This window comes from Pithys albifrons, chromosome Z, assembly GCF_047495875.1.
Source record: "Pithys albifrons albifrons isolate INPA30051 chromosome Z, PitAlb_v1, whole genome shotgun sequence".
NCBI classification, from domain to species: Eukaryota; Metazoa; Chordata; class Aves; order Passeriformes; family Thamnophilidae; genus Pithys; species Pithys albifrons.
This window is the reverse complement of record NC_092497.1, coordinates 34845487-34865062: the sequence shown is the minus strand read 5'-3', so window position 1 is coordinate 34865062 and position 19576 is coordinate 34845487. Positions and strand designations below refer to the sequence as shown.

Here is a 19576-nt window from a genome sequence, read left to right as displayed (position 1 = left end):
ATTATATTACACTATCAAAATATCTGTCATGCATTACCTTTTCTACTAGGTATTTCAAGATTAGTGCTGAAGAATTACCTACAGTTGCCCCTTCCTTATTTTAGCTTACAAAAGCCCCATCTATACTCTCCTACATATTCATTAGCACCAAGTACTAAGAGAGAAACAGAACTTTGTACAAAGGCAAGAGAAACGTGTTATTTCTCCTGAGTAGAACCAGGTCACACTGGCAAGAAAAACGCAAAATACACTCACTGCAATATTTTGCCCACTTTCTTACAACATTCTAAACTACCTGTGTTAACTTAATTTGATACTCTTCATCCATGTAGTACAATCTACATAGCAAAACAGGGGTTTTTTTGGACAAGAAAACTTAAGACTTGTATTATACCTTGACAGTCAGCTTTGCCAAATGCTGCAGAACCCAGATGCGATGGGACCAGGCATTGTAGTTACTTGGGTATCTCCCAGCAGCTTCAGAGCAGACATTCATTTCCTCCTGCACTAGTCGGTGAATTCTCTCCACAGGTGCTGCTCCCAAGTTTCCTTTAGTTGCAAGACTTGGCAAGGAGTTTTGCTGAATTAGTTGTTGCAGCACCCATCGCCTGGTTAATTGATGTAAAGTGTTAATGGTAAGAGGGCAATTTTAAGAGAAGAAAATGGTTTTTCATTTATATAAAACAAATCTTCCAATATTTCAATGATCTGAACTACACTGTACCTAGATATGAATAAGCAGTACACATAACCATCTGAACGCTTCCTGTAATGAAAGCTATGACATTATGATCACACTCCAACATAATTTCACTCCAGCTGTATCAGTTTGCTCACCCTCAGTGGTCATGGCTTAGGGCACACTGAAATAAAACATAAGGAAACAGCAAAGGTACAAAAAAAATTGCACATTCTGCACATGGGATTTCTAATGAGCTTCTCTTTCAAAGTCTTGCATAGGACTAACATAAAGTATCCATCATGAGACAAAAAAAGTCATTCAACAAAAAATTAACTCTGGCTTGTGAGTATGTTTGACATCTGGTAGTACTGAACACAGCAAGTTGAATTCATTTCTGTACACCACCTGCAATAACAAAGTGCAAAGGGCTTATGGTTTCAAGGGCTAAAGGCATAAGCAAAGTAAATATTTGTATCGATGAATTATACATATTTGATTTCATGTGACTGAGATAAGCACAGAATCCCAGGTGTTTATGTTACTTTGGATTGACTTTCAGTAGTGTTGTAGTTTGGAATTACTAACTGCCCATGCCAGCAGTTAACAAAAAGAAGTAGTTAACTGCTGATCGCTTAGGTGGAGGCAGGTTGTCTCTTTTGGTTTTGGGGACATTTTTCCATTCTTAGCTCGGCAGAACTCAGGAGCGGTGTGTGTGCTGCCAAGGAGGGAAGCTGTTCTTTTTTTTTTTTTTCTCCTGCTCCTGATGCTGGCTACTGTTAGGGCTTCTTGCTGAGCCGCCGCTTTTCTCCTCGCCACGGCGTTTCTCCTGGTTCCTGCATCTGGGGTCCCAGCTTCTGCTCCAGTCTCATCGCCGCCTGCACCGTCACGGCCTGCCTGCCCTGGCTGGGGCAGCGACCTGGGAGAGAGAAGTTTGCAGCTGCTTTCCAGGACACGTGGCGGTTCCCCACTTTCAGTTTCCTTTCTTCATCTGGGACAAGAGACACAGAGTTCATCTGGGAACTCACCCTGCTGCCAGCCGGGCTGTGACACTGATACTCCCGAAGGAAACTTCTTGTTGTGGGGGTTGTTGCAATGGGGGTTCTTGTTTTGTTTGTTTTTTCTCTGTGGTGTTGGGGAAGTGGTTTGCCCTGCTCTGTTTATAGCTATACCTATACCCATATATATATATATATTTATAGCAGTTAGGGACAGTTATCCTTCTTGTATTAAATTCCTTTTCTTAAATTTGATAAAGAGTGGTGTGATTATTGTGGAGAAGGCCCCCTCCCCGGCTTGTGGGTAAACACTTTGGGTTTTTCCCCTCAAACCAAGACATATTTTTGGCACCCAACGTGGGGCTTGTAAACAAAGAAGGATAACTGTTTTTTGTGCCACCATGTGTGTATTGAGTTTAGGGTTCATCAGGACCATCCTGTAAAATATACTGGCTTTTTGTTGGTACAAATTCATGCCAAAAGGAGCAGCAAGTTTAAGTCTTATCAACAAATCAATGAGTAAAACTCAAATAGCCGCAATTGAGTTCTTACTTTGGATTTATGGTGCTATGAATTGCATGCCTGTGGGTGTCATCTTGATGGTGTTCTCAAGGCTGTTTTCCTGCCGTAACCTAAGCTGCTATCTCTGGGGATTTAGTGATAACAGTACTGACCCTTGCAAAGGAACAAAGGGGAGATTTTTCTCCCAACCCTTCGTCCATTCCCCCTTCAAGTCTGCTACAACAGCTTTTGGGATGTTTAAATTCTCCCTGGATGCCAGAGATATCTTGCTCTTTACGGATTTTCTGCAAGGTTGTATCCCTATGGCCTACAGTATGTTTGAAGGTAGGGCCAGGGTTTTTCGAGAACAAATTCAGAAGCCTAGCCCAGTGAAAGGGTAAAAGAAAGGGAGTAAAACCCCTGATGTCACATTGAAGGGCGAAAAGCAAGAGAATAAAACCCCTGACGTTACAGTGAAGAGGGAGAAGGAAGAGGGTAAAAGCCCTGACGTTACAGTGACACAGGACGGGACTAAATAAGGGGAAGAGGGTAAAACCTCTCATGTCACAGTGACGCAAGACGAGGCTAAATCAGGAGGACAGGTCAAGCCTATGGAAGTTGCTCCTGTCCAGAAAAGGAAATATAAGACCAAACCAGTCCGTCCAGCGGATGATGAGGGGGCTGCTGCACCTTCACAGCAAGCAGACCCAGAGCCTGAGATCATCACTGAGTCATTGTCATTTGATAACCTCCGTGGTTTGTGGAAAGACATTGCTCAACACCCGGGTGAGCCCATCCTGACTTGGTTGATTCGAGTTTGGGACTTTAGGGGTGAAACCCTACAACTGGATGGTGCTGAAGCCAGGTTTTTGGGGGCTCTGGCCCAGGATGTGGCTATTGAACAGGTGTTTGCAAGGGAATCAAAGCCCCTTTCACTCTGGGCATGACTTCTAATGAGTGTAAGAGAGAAGTTTGTTTATAGAGAAATCCTGCAGGAACATCACATTAAGAAGACTTGGAAGACGATGGAAGAAGGAATTTTACATCTGAGGGAGATGGCAATGATGGACGTGCTTTTTGGAAGGGGTGGGCAAACCAATAATGACCCTGACAAGGTCAGATGCACACCACATATGTGGTGGAACCTTTCACACTCGGGGCCAGCTGAATACACCGATTTCTTGGCATCCATGTATAGGGAGGAGAACCAAGAAACAGTGGGCGCTGTAGCAAATAAGCTGCGGATATATGAAGGCATGACCCACAGCCCAATGCAGGCCCTTATTTCTGCTGTAGAGACATTGGTTGAGAGTCTCAAGACGCTGCCTGCAGAGGTAAAAGCAATTAGAGAGGAAATTAGGGAAAGTCTCCAAGTGGCAGCAGTGTGAATGAGAACCTCTAAAGTCAGAGCCAGACACCCCGCAACCCGAGGAAGCGGACAGACCTCACGAACAGAGATGTGGTACTTCCTGGCCAAACATGGAGAAGACATGGGACAGTGGGATGGGAAACCCACCCGTGCCCTTGCAGCCCGAGTACAAGAACTGAAAGAGAATGGAAGAAGGTCAGTGAGAGTAAGAGCAGTCCCAGTTTCCCATGGGCAAGAATCTGACCCACAGGAGGGCACCTCCCAGGTGTACTTATCGAGAAAAGGTTCTGACTGCTATGAGCAACACCAGTGTTAGGGGGGCCTTGCCTCTAGCCAGGTAGAGGCACGGGACAACTGTGTCTATTGGACTGTATGGATTCAATGGCCTGGCACATCAGACCCACAAAGGTATAAGGCTTTGGTTGATACTGGCGCTCAATGCACATTAATGCCATCAGGACATGTGGGCTCAGAAACTATTTCTATTTCTGGGGTGACAGGGGGATCTCAAGAGTTGACTGTGCTAGAAGCTGAAGTGAGCTTGACAAAGAGAGATTGGCAGAAACACCCCACTGTGACTGGTCCAGCCGCCCCATGTATCCTGGGCATTGACTATCTCAGGAATGGATATTTTAAGGACCCAAAGGGGCATAAATGGACTTTTGGAATAGCCACTGTAGAGACAGAAGGGACTGAACAATTGAACTCATTGCCAGGTCTCTCAGAAAGTCCTTCTGCTGTCGGACTGTTGAAAGTTGAGGAACAGCAGGTGCCAATCGCCACCACAACAGTGCACTGTCGGCAATACCGAATGAACCACAATGCTGTGGTTCCCATCCATAAAGATGATCCGTGAACTGGAGAGCCAAGGGATGGTCAGAAAAACCCACTCGCCCTTCAACAGCCCCATCTGGCCTGTGCGTAAGTCTGATGGAGAATGGAGATTGACTGTGGACTATCATTGCTTGAATGAAGTTACCCCACCGCTGAGTGCCGCTGTGCCGGACATGCTGGAGCTCCAGTATGAGCTGGAGTCCAAGGCAGCAAAGTGGTATGCCACTATTGACATTGCTAATGCGTTCTTCTCCATTCCTCTGGCACCAGAGTGCAGGCCACAGTTTGCTTTTACCTGGAGGGGTGTGCAGTACACCTGGAACCAACTACCCCAGGGGTGGAAACACAGTCCCACCATCTGTCACGGACTGATCCAGACTGCACTGGAGAAGGGTGAGGCTCCAGAACACCTGCAATACATTGATGACATCATTGTGTGGGGGGACACAGCAGAAGAGGTTTTCCAGAAAGGAGAGAAAATCATCCAGATCCTTTTGGGAGCTGGCTTTGCCATGGGACCAGCCCAAGAGATCCAGTTCCTGGGAGTGAAGTGGCAGGATGGACACCGTCAGATTCCAACAGAAGTCATCAATAGGATCACAGCAATGTCTCCACCTACCAGCAAAAAGGAAACACAAGCCTTCCTGGGTGCCATAGGGTTCTGGAGGATGCATATCCCAGCACACAGTCAGATCGTAAGCCCTCTCTACTTGGTAACCCGTAAGAAGAATGATTTCCACTGGGGCCCTGAGCAGCAACAAGCCTTTGACCAGATCAAGCATGAGATTGCTCAGGCTGTAGCCCCTGGACCTGTCAGAACAGGACCAGACATACAGAACATGCTCTATTCTGCTGCCGGGAATAATGGCCTGTCTTGGAGCCTTTGGCAGAAGGTGCCTGGTGAGATTCGAGGCTGACCACTTGGATTCTGGAGCCAAGGTTACAGAGGATCCGAAGCCAACTATACCCCAACAGAGATCCTAGCTGCCTATGAAGTAGTTCAAGCCGCCTCAGAGGTGATTGGCACAGAAGCACAGCTCTTTCTGGCACCTCGACTACCAGTGCTGAAGTGGATGTTGTCAGGATAGGCTGCCTCTACACATCATGCCACTGATGCTACCTGGAGCAAGTGGATTGCCCTGATTACGCAGCACGCCCGTATGGGAAAACCAAATTGCCCTGGGATCCTGGAAATCATCACGAACTGGCCTGAACGTGAAAATTTTGGTCTAGCAGATGAAGAGGAAGAGCAGGTGACATGTGCGGAAGAAGCTCCACCATACAATCAATTGCCAAAAGAGGAAATACGCTACACCCTCTTTCACTGACGGCTCCTGTCGCATTGTAGGGACTAATCGCAAATGGAAAGCAACTGAATGGAGTTCCATCCGACAAGTTGCAGAAGCTACTGAAGAAGAAGGTGGGTCGAGTCAGTTTGCAGAGCTTAAAGCCGTGCAGTTGGCCCTGGACATTGCTGAACGAGAGAAATGGCCAAAGCTTTACCTCTACACCGACTCATGGATGGTGGCCAATGCTCTCTGGGGATGGTTAGACCGATGGAAGAAAACCAATTGAAAACGCAGAGGGAAACCCATCTGGGCTGCTGATATATGGCAAGACATCGCCACCCGAGTAGAGAAGCTGATCGTGAGAGTCCACCACGTAGATGCACACGTGCCCAAAAATCGAGCCAATGAGGAACATCGCAACAACCAACAGGCAGAGCGAGCTGCACAAGTGAAAGTATCACAGACAGATCTGGACTGGCAGCACAAGGGAGAGCTGTTCTTGGCTCGATGGGCCCATGATGCCTCGGGCCATCAGGGCAGAGATGCCACTTAGAAATGGGCACGAGACCGAGGGGTGGATTTAACCATGGACATTATCTCTCAGGTTATCCATGACGGTGAGACATGTGCTGCCATTAAGCAGGCTAAGAGAGTGAAGCCCCTGTGGTATGGTGGACGCTGGGATAAGTATAAGTACGGGGAGGCCTGGCAGGTTGACTACATCACACTGCCACAGATCCGCCAAGGCAAGCGCTATGTGCTCACCATGGTGGAAGCAACCACAGGGTAGCTGGAGACACACCCAGTGCCTCACGCCACTGCCCGGAACACCATCCTAGGCCTGGTAAAACAAGTCCTGTGGCAACATGCCACCACAGAGCAAATTGAGTCAGATAATGGAACTCATTTCAAGAACAGCTTAGTTGCTACCTGGGCGAGAGAACATGGCATTCAGTGGGTGTATCATATCCCCTACCATGCACCAGCTGCCGGGAAAGTTGAACGGTGTAATGGACTGTTGAAAACCACTTTGAAGGCGTTGGGTGGAGGGACTTTCAAACACTGGGATCAACACTTAGCAAAGGCTACATGGCTAGTCAACACTAGAGGCTCTGTCAATTGAGACAGTCCTGTCCAATCAGAATCCCTTCACACTGTAGATGGAGATAACGTCCCCGAAATACACCTGAGAGGTATGCTAGGGAAAACAGTCTGGATCAACCCTGCCTCAGGCAAAGGCAAACCCATTCGTGGGATTGTCTTTGCTCAAGGATCTGGTTCCACCTGGTGGGTGATGCGGGAAGATGGAGAGACACGATGTCTACCTCAAGGGGAACTTATCTCTGGGTAAACTACTCACATTACTGTATTTGTAAACACTTAAATATTTGAAAGAAAATTTAAGTTTGATGTAGAATATTGGCATAGAAGAGAATTTAGGGGTGGATAATGTTTTAGTTTGGAATTATTATGTAAATTCTCTCCCCTGCCACTAACTGCCCATGCCAGCAGTTAACAAAAAGAAGTAGTTAACTGCTGATCGCTTAGGTGGAGGCAGGTTGTCTCTTTTGGTTTTGGGGACATTTTTCCATTCTTAGCTCGGCAGAACTCAGGAGCGGTGTGTGTGCTGCCAAGGAGGGAAGCTGTTCTTTTTTTTTTTTTCTCCTGCTCCTGATGCTGGCTACTGTTAGGGCTTCTTGCTGAGCCGCCGCTTTTCTCCTCGCCACGGCGTTTCTCCTGGTTCCTGCATCTGGGGTCCCGGCTTCTGCTCCAGTCTCACTGCCGCCTGCACCGTCACGGCCTGCCTGCCCTGGCTGGGGCAGTGACCCGGGAGAGAGAGGTGTGTAGCTGCTTTCCAGGACATGCGGCGGTTCCCCACTTTCAGCTTCCTTTCTTCGTCTGGGACAAGAGACACAGAGTTCATCTGGGAACTCACCCTGCTGCCAGCTGGGCTGTGACTCTGATACTGCCATAAGGAAACTTCTTGTTGTGGGGGTTGTTGTTGTGGGGGTTGTTGTTTTGTTTGTTTTTTCTCTGTGGTGTTGGGGAAGTGGTTTGCTCTGCTCTGTTTATAGTTATACCCATACCCATATATATATATATATATATACATATATATAAATATATATTTATAGCAGTTAGGGACAGTTATCCTTCTTGTATTAAATTCCTTTTCTTAAATTTGATAAAGAGTGGTGTGATTATTGTGGAGAAGGCCCCCTTCCCTGCTTGTGGGTAAACATTTTGGGGTTTTCCCCTCAATCCAAAACAAGTAGTATTTTAGCAGCATTTGTAGAGGTGACCCCAATGCTGCATAAACCATGCATCTTCAGCCTCTACACAAACAGGTCCCACGAAAAGAGATCACAGACGTGTAAATTCTCACAGAACAGCACATGTCAGCAGAATTGCAATGGCACCATGTAGAATGCTCTGGAAAGCCAGACATTCTCTAGTCTGCAACACACAGGTACTTCTGTTCTGTACTGGCTCACAACAGTTCCAAAATCTACTAATTGCTACATTCAGAAAAGTGTCACTCCTGGTTCAAAGAAAACAATCAATAAAATAACAATAATAAATTAATTTTCTTTAAAGAGAGAACTCTATTTTACAAGTCACATATAAAATTCTTTGTGTAAAAAAAAAACTGCACAATCAATAGATACAGACTGTATATGCACAAGATCTGTCTGAACCCCCCAAAACATGGCAGAGAAGGTCTTCTGGCAAAAGGAACGACTGGTATTTTGACACCTTTAGTGAGTGTATCCACCATGTATAAGGAAAAACAATTTCAATATGTTTTACTGAATTTTATTAATAGCCCCATTCTATTTCTTGCACTTCTGTCTGAGATTTGGTACCATGGGGGAAGAGAAAATGCAAGATTAATCACTATGCTGATGAAAAAAAAAATTTACACATCTTATTTTCTAATGTGTATCAATCATGGTCAGCATATCCAAATCCAAGCCAAACACTTGTACAATCATCTTCAAATATACATTCTGATGTAAGCAAATAAGAGAAAGAAAAACAAATTATGACACTATTAAAATATTCCTAATTCAAGATTGCATGGAGGTTATAGACAGAACTTTTTATTATTTCTAAGATGTAAATAAAGAATTTAACATTCTGATTTCCTAACATCGTATTGATAATCATGCTATGGATGAGACCAAGTTCAGAACAATTTAAATGCAAAAAAAGAGCATTTTTTCAGTGTTGGCTATCATGTAGAAATGGTTAAACTACGACAAACTGCAAGCTTTTTTCCCATTGTAACTACATACTTTTGCTTCAAAGCCATCATGCAGCATGAGTCAGTAGTGTGGAGATGATGAAAAGCAGTTGAACAACAAAATTAAAAATCAGTGCCACAGAAATCCATTGTTTTTGCTGCTGTATCAATACTACTAAGATATGCACACCTAGGAATATTTCACATATTACATTTTAGGTAACTTTGAGAATTTTAAGCTTATGCACTCACAAAGAAGAGTTTACAACAACTTCCTCTTCCAAAAATTTTCATATAGTCAGTCAGATTGAAGTTTTATTGAGGTTTTTTACAGCGTATGAACCCCCTAAGGCATTATCAACTTTACAGTTGTCCTAATGCTGGACATGTTAAATGCAAACTGCTTCATAACGTGTTACATTCAAACCTCCCTAAGGCTGTCTATAACAGGATGAGTTATGCATTATTTATATCATGAAAAAAGATCACACACAAACTAAGATTTTATTTTTTTAAAACAAAGTTGAGCAATGGATTTGTACTTCACTTGGCTGTGCTACAAGGCACTTTGTGAATGCTCAGTCATGACTGAGATGGTTTGCTTTGTGCATTTCAGTTATTCCAGAGCTACGTTTTCCAAACATTATTATAATATTTAGTAGTGGTGACTTAAAGACTTTGCTTTAGTAAGAAATTATAAAAATAAATTCACTAAACCAAAATCATCAGTATTGAAATGGAAAAGAACCCAGCTTTAAATATTAGCTTTTACAGATTCTTCTTTCTGAAATGCCTGTAGACAAGCAACATTGTAGTAATTTGGAGGGAAAGAGGGAGAAACCTACATGCAAGACCTGATAAACCTCTAGGAAAACTTATGCCATCTCCAAAGTTTATTTTAAAAGTATGCAGAAAAAAAAAGATAGATACAATTCCAGTTCTAAGAGTAAAATATAGGCAGGTAGCTTCAAAAGCCAAAGCACAGTATTCTACAGTAATTGGTTCAAAGAATCTCTGTAATTCTAAATGTTCTCCTTCATCTATGTCTTTTCTTAACCCAAGAACAGTACACAAAAAACCCCTAGATAAAAAGGTTTTAAGGAGTCAATAGAAGGCAAGGGAAACAAACCTATGAATCCATGTTTCTGGACTCTTTGGAAACTTGGTTAACGCCAGTTTTCCAAGATGCAAATCTTTAAGTGGATTTAAAGTGCCAGACAGTATTAATTCTTTCCTACAAAAGATAAAATAAATCTGTATGAATAAAAGTAGTAACCTGGAAACAGAAAACAAATTCCAGTAACAAATTGCATGGCATTTCTTTTGTATCCTAAGGAAACTTCACTGTCAAACTACAAGAGTTTAAAAACCCTTTGGTGGATTAATCCTTTCCACTGTGCTATAAATACACGCACACTACTCATCAGGCCCAAAAAATGAATCCATACCAAAGAACTTTATCTTAACCTGAACTTACACAACCTGTTGGATCTCAAACCTACCCAGAAATCACAGCACTCCCAAACATTTACTTTTAGTTTTTAAATACTTCTCAAGATACAGTATCAAGGTTCCTCAAATTTAGAAAGAAGTGGGAAATATTCTCTGTGTGTACAATGTTTTCCAAACTTAACAAAAAGGCTGAAATTGCAAAGTTTACTTAAGTGTAAAACAACTTTTGGTTTAAGGGGAAAAACCCCCCGAATTTGCCCTGACAAAACTTGATGTTCATCCAATGCAACCCTTCCCAGAGCACTTCCCAATGCAGACGGAGTAAAATGAAGTCCATACTTGGCCTCACAGAATTATTCTTTGCACAGAATTCCCTGCCCCTCACTCTTTTTCCTTCTAGCTTTGTAACTCTTACTGCTTGCCCTGAGCATGTTTATAGGCATCACCCCATCACTGGTTCCTCCAAGGACACTAGTCTTCCTTCATATGCTTTTCTCCAATCTGGCAGGTAGCAGCTTTGAAGTAAAGATACAGTAAGTTCCAAAGTTACCACCTGCAGAAAGAAAACACATATTTCCCAGAACCTACACAAGTCATAATTAAAAACTGCGACTGCAAGAAGTAGAAGCAATTTGGCCATGCGTTGAGGTTTTGGTGTGGTTTTATTTTACAATTTCTGATTCATCATAACAGTAGGCATGACACCAGGTTCAGTAAGAGGAGCACTAGCAAGTAAGGAACAGATGATAAACCTTCTGACCAAAAAAAAATGGGGACAGAAAATATTTGCTACCAAGTAAGAAGGTAAAACTTCTCATAAGTCTGACACAGGACACATAATGCAGTCCTAAAGCTATGGCCCAAGTCTCAAAAACAAGTAGACATATTTCTTTACTGTGAATACTTATCTGACTTTTTGTCTGTTCTGGCAGTTTCCAGTAAGAAACTGACTTCATTTGGTACTTTGGCTGTTTCTTTAGTTGAGCTGTAGACCCAGGGTCAGAAGCTAAAGGTTGCAACTCTAGCAGTGAGCACATATTGTCTAACATGGAAGAACACAGTGAAATGTATAAACTCTTAATGAAGTTTTGCTTCTAATAGCTAGTGAAGTCAGTAGAGAACTGCCTGCAGAGATCAGAAACATAGTTACTGAGACATTTGTTTTTATCTGAACCAAATTCTGGCATGCTTCAGACTGGATGCCTTCAGTCAGTTCTCCAGGTATACCTGCCAGAAGTGGCAAACTGACCAGACCACTCTGTGCCAGTGCACTGACTTTCAGAAAGCAGACAAAAAAAGATTCAGAGAATGTCAACACTGGAGCAGTTCCCCATTACTGCAATGCAAAAGGTGACATTCAGGCAAAAATCATTTACCACACGGACAATGACAATGCAGCCTAGATCAATCTGACACTTAAAACATTATGCAAGAACATATCTAACAAAGATTGAGATTACCAGGCCACGTACCCCCTCAAATCTAAACCCTCAGTGAAGAAATTGCTTTTTCCATATTAAAGCATTAACTGTAAGTAAATGGGCTCACACTTACATACTGTCAAGGTGAATTTCCTCTTTTGTAAAGCTGAGGAACAGTACAGACAAGAATCACTTTCACTGCTGTGACGGAAAAGCTTCACAGATTTTCAAATGAGAGATTTTCCCATTCACAAGGACTGCAATCCCAAGTATGACTGAAGTATCATATACTCCCACATAAACCTCTTCCCAGCTCTTCCTCTTTCAGCTAACATCCAACTTGGAGCATAAAATTTCTAGCTCGCTTTTTTGCTATGTGGATAATAGATGATTTTTCAGTGTTAAGGATTGTAGCTCCTATAAAAGATAATCTGAAATCTTTTTAACTCGCCTTATGCTGACACTTTTGAAGCCATTGATATCTGATAGCAAAAACATTTGAGTTTTCAGAGTGTCCTGCTACCTAGTATCTTTTGACTTTTGATCAATTGTACATGCCAGTAAGTATAACAGCAAGAACAAAAGCCCTTATGACAATTCCTTTACAATTACTTACATAAAAATGTTGGTCATTTTAACTTGCAAGATTTTTCAACTTCTAAAAACACAGAATAATTGAAACTATAATTAATAACTGGAAATATCTTGTAGACCATTTGGTGTAACAGGACTTTTCCTCTCAGTTTGAAGAAGTGACACGTCTCCTTAATCATCTCTTCCTACACCACACAATTACCACTTGCTCAGTTCTCATAATTTGGGTTATAGTCCCTCCCTGAGCTTCTGTAGCTTGCCACTCACTTCTGATTAAAATAAATACAAACCTATGTAGCAAGCATGTTACAATTGTTTACAATACCTTCAAAGTCAAAGAAGACTATCTGTTCTTTCCTAGAGAACATGTTTAAAGTTGCGTATGTTCTCCCATGCTTCACTAACCACAACTTTCTGTGACTGGCAGCTGAGCTGAAATGCTCATTTGTCTTCTACAATGCCACTTTGGTCTTCTGACTCAGATGAATGAATTTGGCATGACAAAAATCCTCTGAGCAAGATGAAACCAATCATCCCACAGCAGATCCATCACGTTCTGTAAGCAGAGTGCAAGTCTCACACAATTAGTTCTCAGCTCATACTAGCTCAGAATAAGGACGTATCTCCAGCACCTGTGCAGAATACAGTCTGTCCTCTGTGGCTGTGACACTCATGTGGCTAGCCTGACTTGGAATTTGCTGAAGCAGAAATTTCACAGAGAAGCTGAAATGGTATGTTAACATAAAAACAGTGCCTACCCTTCAAAAGAGCAAATGCCCAGCAGCCTAAAACAATGCAGGGTCAGATCAGCAAAGCAGTTCCTCGGCTAGAGCAGGTGCACTGGTAAACTCCACAGAGTTGTGTAACAACAGCTTCTCCCTGGATGCCAAACAGACCTTCAAAGACAGAGTGCTGGCAAGGTCACTGCTCTAGAATTTGGGGAACAATGCCACCTTCTGTAGTAATTGGCGTATTTTGGTACACCAAAAACATCACAAAAGAGAAAACAATCCTCCTCCCTATTTCTTAACGTATTTAATTTCATTTACAATGTTGAACAAGCTCCTGTCATAGCTGCGAGGCAAAACAAAAGCCAGACTGATAAAGATGAATGCACCTGCAACAAAAAAAATTTCCACAAAGCTTAAAACAAAAACTGTAAATCAGACGTAAGTACCAGGAGGTTACATTACTGTAGTAGCTCTAGTACTTAAACACACTCTTAATTCCATTTTATCACTTGAAAGCTACTCAAGCTATACATTTTCAAGACAGTAAGCCCTTTGCTATCACATTCACTCCCCTTTCTAAGACCTAAGATCCTAGAAAGATAAGATCACAGGAGAATCCTTCAGAACTACATCAGCAGTGAAAGAAGAGAGAAGAAACAGCTGAACTCACCATACCTAGGGCTGACAGCTAAATGAAGTCATCATCTTTCTAGGACATTTTGTTAATGCACCAACTCCAATAGTGCACCTTAACTACAGAAGTCTGAGTGCCCTACTAGAGACTATTGTAATTTTCTGTCAGTCCTTCAGCCCTTCTGTAACTATAGTTTTAAGACTGTCTCCAGTCTTACTTAGACAGCAGAAAGAGAATATTCCTTTGAGAATTAAAGAAAAATCACTAGATTACAGGGTTGTAAAGAACTGCCGTTTCTGCACTTCCTGAAGAACAAAGAGGTAAATTCCTGTTTTACCTCCATAATGACTCCTGGAGAAGTTATGCAGCATGACCAATGGTGAAACATACTAAACCCAACAGGTACAAGAAAGGAGTGGGGAGTGGGAGTAATGTGTCCAAAATAAAGGGCATCAGCACCTTCCTCTCCTTCTCTCACAGTGTATCTACCCAGGTCTATTCAGCTCTGATAGGCTGCACTAGTAATGGCAGCAAACTGAACTGGGATCTCAAAACGACTCAGAAACAGGTAAAAGGAAAACACTGAAGACAGAGCAGGTATCAGCTGGGCACTACATGATTCAGTAAAAAGGACATGCCCATCTAAGGGTTAGAAATGCCCCTCAATAACTGACAGAAGCAAAGAGGAGTGGAAGTTCAAAGGGACTTACACACTCTGAAATGGTGAGTCACTAATTACTGATCAAAACAAAACTTAGAGCTGACTCACAGTAAGGCCCAGGTCTTTCTGCTGTCATTCTCTGAGTGCAACATACCTCACATTCCAAGCAGTGGTGAAGTCAGGGTTCAGCAGCAGCAGGGTACACGTGATATCTATCAGCTCTAAAATGATAAAAAAGAGACACCAAGATTAGTAATGTCTCACACACAGCACTGTTTTCTCTGCACTTCCTTTTTACTCCCTCTCATGCCTCTAAGACTCTGCCATGGGCAGCTGCATCTACAGATGATCATCTCTAAAAAATATTGCTGTCTCACTCCAGAAGAAATGCTAGCTTAATTTAAAAGCAAGCAAAATCTGTCATATCCTCCCTTTTCATTATTTAAATAATGAACTAAGTATGCCCTCAGTGAGGGAAAATCATTAGATAGAATCCCAGAGTATTCAGCAATTTAAATTGCACACACACTGTATATATCAGAAATAGAGAACTCTTCAAAGAGACTCCAAAGAATTTAGATATGGTAGTACAACTAAAAATACACCCTGCTATTTCAGTGCAAGCCTGAGATGCAAATGGCTGTCACACACCATACTGTTAAAAAAAATACACACGAGATAAAAAATCTGTAGGTAGAAAAAATGAAACACAACCATGAGTTAGGATTACAAAATTATTCCACTATTAAACTGCATGGAAAACCTTTGAATACATTCTAGAGTGCTTCAGACTGAGGTTTTAAGACTAATCTGCTACAAAAACCCAAACAAAAAATAAAACATTTGTTTTCATCTCTGCACTTAAGAATTGAATACTGTAGATCTAAATATTACACTTATTTTTAATCATGTCATAAAAACAAGACTGAGGTATACAGTTGTTGAGGATGGAAGACTAATTCCACTGTAACCTAATCATCCCTTTCCCTTTGCACACCACTGCATCACTTCAGCAATTCTGGGTCCCATTGGGGTAATAGTACAGATTTGTGAAGAGTCTCTACTTAAGCCTGAGATACTAAGGACTGTCACTGACCTCTGCTCTCAAAAGGCACAGCATCACACCCATTAACCTGCTCTGAAATCACAGTCCTTAAATTTACATGGCAGTTTTGCAACTGACCAAGAAGTTCAAAACTGAATGTGACTATCCAAGCTTTTACTGTCAATATAGTTTGGTTACATTCTCTCCTAAACAACCTGCGTTCCACATACTAAACTGATTGCACTTCAGGTGATTTTTAGCAAGTAAGATGCACTTCATTACTTGAAGGAAAAAAACCAAACACAGTATCTCATGGAACCAGGTTAATATGCCTGTAAAATGAAATGTTAGGAAGTCAGTGATGAAATGCAAAAGTAATGGAAACATATTAATGCAAAATGAAGAGGGACATGTATCTTTGAAACAAAAGTTAATTATTAAGTTGGTAAAAAAGTGGAGTAACTTGATATATAACTATATGCCTGGTGGATCATTTATATCCAACAAAGTAATTTTGTGTTTCCCATGACATTCTTCCTCATGAGGAACAAGCTAAGCCATCACATAATGAGGGAGGTGATATGAGGTGTGGAATTCTGTAGTGTACTGTTGATTTTTCACTAAGCTGTGACATTTCGAAAACTGTCTCAAGGAAATAACTTTCTATCTTCATGGGGCTTAGTTTATTTTTTTCCTTTAATGAAAGATTTACTCCTAAATCACCCTTTGTTGCCAAGGAATGAAATTCTCATATGTACAAAGTTTCTTCCTCATCTGCTGCCTGAATGTACAAATATTTTTCTTTGATGTACACAATCCCTGAAAAGCAAAGTATTTCAAAACTTCCGTGATTTTATGCAGCTGAATATCCCCACTCAAATAACCAGGATTACTCACATAGGTAAAATTAAACATCCTGTAAGTGCTTCGTTGGCTACTGTTTCAATTTTACCTCCAAAAACTTATTTGGCAACATTTAAGAAAACACCGGTTTTGTAAGGATGTAGAGTTGTACTTGTGAGCTGTGATTGTTTCATGTACATATTCCATTTTACCTTCTGTGCTGATTTTGGTTAATTTACTTCACAGTGGCCAGTACAGGCCTCTGTTTTGGATTTGTGCTGAATGCAGAGATTGTAATACAGAGATGGTTTTGTTGTTGCTGAGCAGGGCTTACACAGAGGCAGGGCCTTTTCTGCTGTTCACACTGCCACGCTGGTGAGCAAGCTGGGGGTTCATGGGAGGTTGGAGGGGACACAGCCAGCCAGGACAGGGGACCCCAAATGACCAAAGGGATATTCCACCAGACCATGTGACATTATGCTCAGTATATAAAGTAGGGTGAAGAAGGAGAGGACATTTGGAGTGATGGTGTTTGTCTTACAAAGTCACCATTACGTCTGATGGAGAGGTTAAACACCTGCCTGCCTCTGGGAAGCAGTGAATTAATTCCTATTCAGCTTTTGCTTTCCCTATTAAACCACCTTTATCTTAACCCATGAATTTTCTGGCTTCCACCATTCTGATTCCTTCCTCGATTCTGCTGGTGGGGGAGTGAGCAAGCAGCTGTGTGGGACTTGGCATTGGCTGAGTTTGTACCACTACCAAAATACTAGTTATTTCAATACTTTAAAATATATATACATTTTATATATCATGAATGTACATAATTGTGTTGATTGTTCTGTTACGGTTAACCTGTGTCATAAGCAAAACACACAAATTGTCTTTCAAATCACAACAGGTCAAGATCTAGTAATAACTCTTTCAAGATAACATGATCTTCATGTCAAATTCACAGTGAAGGTGAATGGAACTGTACAGTGCAGGATAAGAAATAAAATAGAGATGCAGCAAAATGTTGCAACAAAGAACAGAATGAGAGTTCTGAATTATGTGAACTTTAAAGGGCTGGACTTTCTAAATAGAATAATGGTTTTAGTAATTATTAGGTCAGCGTACATGTTAGTACATATTAAGCAAAAGTTTATTACAGCCTAGTTCAGCATTTTGAATGCTTTTTAGAAAAGATTTTCAAAGTCTACTTGGAACAATACAGCTTGTTTATCCTCTAACTAATGATTTCCAGTTGACATGACTGTTCTGGTCATGTGGTAGTCTGTAACAGCACACAATCAAGCCCAGTGCAAAGAGAAGATGTCTACCATTCTGTCCATTTTCCCATTACAGAGGTTTGCTGTATCATGAACATTATCACAGGAAAGATGTAGAAAAAAGGAAAATCTCAAAGTAATAACCCAGTACTTTCGTATCAGTGTTCTTTGATGCTTTCTGTAAAAATTAACAGATGAAGATTCATCAAGTATGGATTCCGAGCCAGAGATGCACAATTGAGTAACTTCTGAGCCACCTGTCAATAGAAAGTCTTATGACACACAATGATAGTATTGCCAGCTATTTCTCTCTGTGTCAGTCAAAAAAAAAATCTTTCATTTACAATTTAAAAGTACTTTCTGCTGGATATATTTTACAAAAACTATAGTGTTACAGGTGCTCACAATCAACATGTCCTTTGGCACATTAACTCTTCCCAACTGCAAAAAGACAAATAAAACAATATGGTTTTAGGTTAATTTGAAATATGGCTGTATTTAGGTTTTTAGATATTCTGGAAGCAGTTCATAGCCATTTCAGAAAACTATCATGATAATAAAAATATTACACATGCATAAATTTAAAAAATACTGGAGAAAGGATAAAAACATATTGTAAAATTAGGACTCTAAACCCAAATAGTAGCAAGAAGAGGAGAGTCATGATTCTGGATTCCAAGTATCCAAAGAAAACTGTAACTAAATCATACACCTATAACAGTAGCCTATCAATGAATGACTATAAAGCACTTTGTTCTTTAAAAAAAATACCAGACATCCCATTTGAAAACAGACACTTCAATCAGCATCCTGTTTTTTTCTTCTGTTCCATTTTAAATGGCTTGCAGTAATTTGAACAAAACAGAAGAGGTAACAAGTGACTACATTTGTAACCACTATTTATTACAAGCACCAATAGAATATACAATTGAGTTTTGAAGCAGTAATAAACAAATCTATTCCTTCAGTAGATTCAAAAGAAAACCACCACTCTGCCAAATTCTAAACATGCACTTTTTTCTACAAAAAGAAATGTGAAGCAAAATCCTTGAGGATAATTCAGAGGAAACCCCTAACATCTCTTAATAGAGTACATCTACTTATGACACATTAGACAATTCCCTAAGGTCACCTGGGAAACACTTTCACCTTCTTTGCCTCCACCACTGAGGTTCAGTTTCTGCTAAAACTTCCTATCAAATGTGAAACTCAAATTATGGTAAAACATAAAAACTCCTTTACAAACATGTTACTACCATGAGAGCCCTGACTGTGTTTTATGTTGGTGACAAAACCTCAGCAGGCATATAAACGCTGTATCTCACCTCTTCTCACACATTTGAGACTGACTTTTGTCACTGAAGAGACAAAGGCAATGAAGTTTTGTTTTCAAAAGAAAACCAAACAAGTTTCAAAATATAGGCAGTAATCTAAAATTCATGCTACTGCAGTATTCACCCAGTTTTATGATCTGCACTGTGAGAGGAAGTGTTCTTCAAGGTGTCATCTGGGAGGGAAGCAGGGATGCTGCTCAAGTCGTTGGCACTCCGCACCATCCTGGCAGAACCAGCAGGTGCAACAGCATCACCATGACACAGCACCTGCACTGGCAGCAGGGTGGCAGCACACCAGCACCCACCTCCTCTCCTGATAACACCTATCAGGGGTCATCAGACATCCAAAAATGTGACAGGAATCTCAGGGTGTGTAGTTTGGCTTGAAACAAGTCTCTGTCTGCATGAAAACTTCCATGGGGAGACTTTACCATAACCCTCGGGACCAAAACGAAGTGTCCCCACAGATCTGCAGCATGATCACAACACACATCACAAACTCCTTTCTCAGACCTGTAAAAAACATTGCAATGACAATTGCTGCTGTTGCTAAGACTGAACGTGCTAATAAGTTCAACTCTTTAAATGCTAAGGGTTGAATCTGGCTCCGTGCCAGAGTCAACATTAATTATAGTCCCTATATTAAAGGCTCTTTTTAATAAATTTTATAATT

General features: G+C 41.3%; 1 protein-coding gene across 3 annotated transcripts in view; it reads right to left on the bottom strand.

Moving 5' to 3' along the window:
• Positions 1 to 19576, bottom strand: part of PTAR1 (protein prenyltransferase alpha subunit repeat containing 1) — a 56935-nt gene that overhangs the window by 25644 nt on the left and 11715 nt on the right. For all 3 annotated transcript variants that reach the window (XM_071581622.1, XM_071581621.1, XM_071581620.1), the window contains exons 3-5: positions 14565 to 14631; positions 10047 to 10151; positions 395 to 608 (exon numbers count right to left, since the gene is read on the bottom strand). In XM_071581622.1, the coding sequence (XP_071437723.1) occupies positions 395 to 608; positions 10047 to 10151; positions 14565 to 14631 (386 nt within the window). The remainder of the gene's footprint in view (positions 1 to 394; positions 609 to 10046; positions 10152 to 14564; positions 14632 to 19576) is intronic.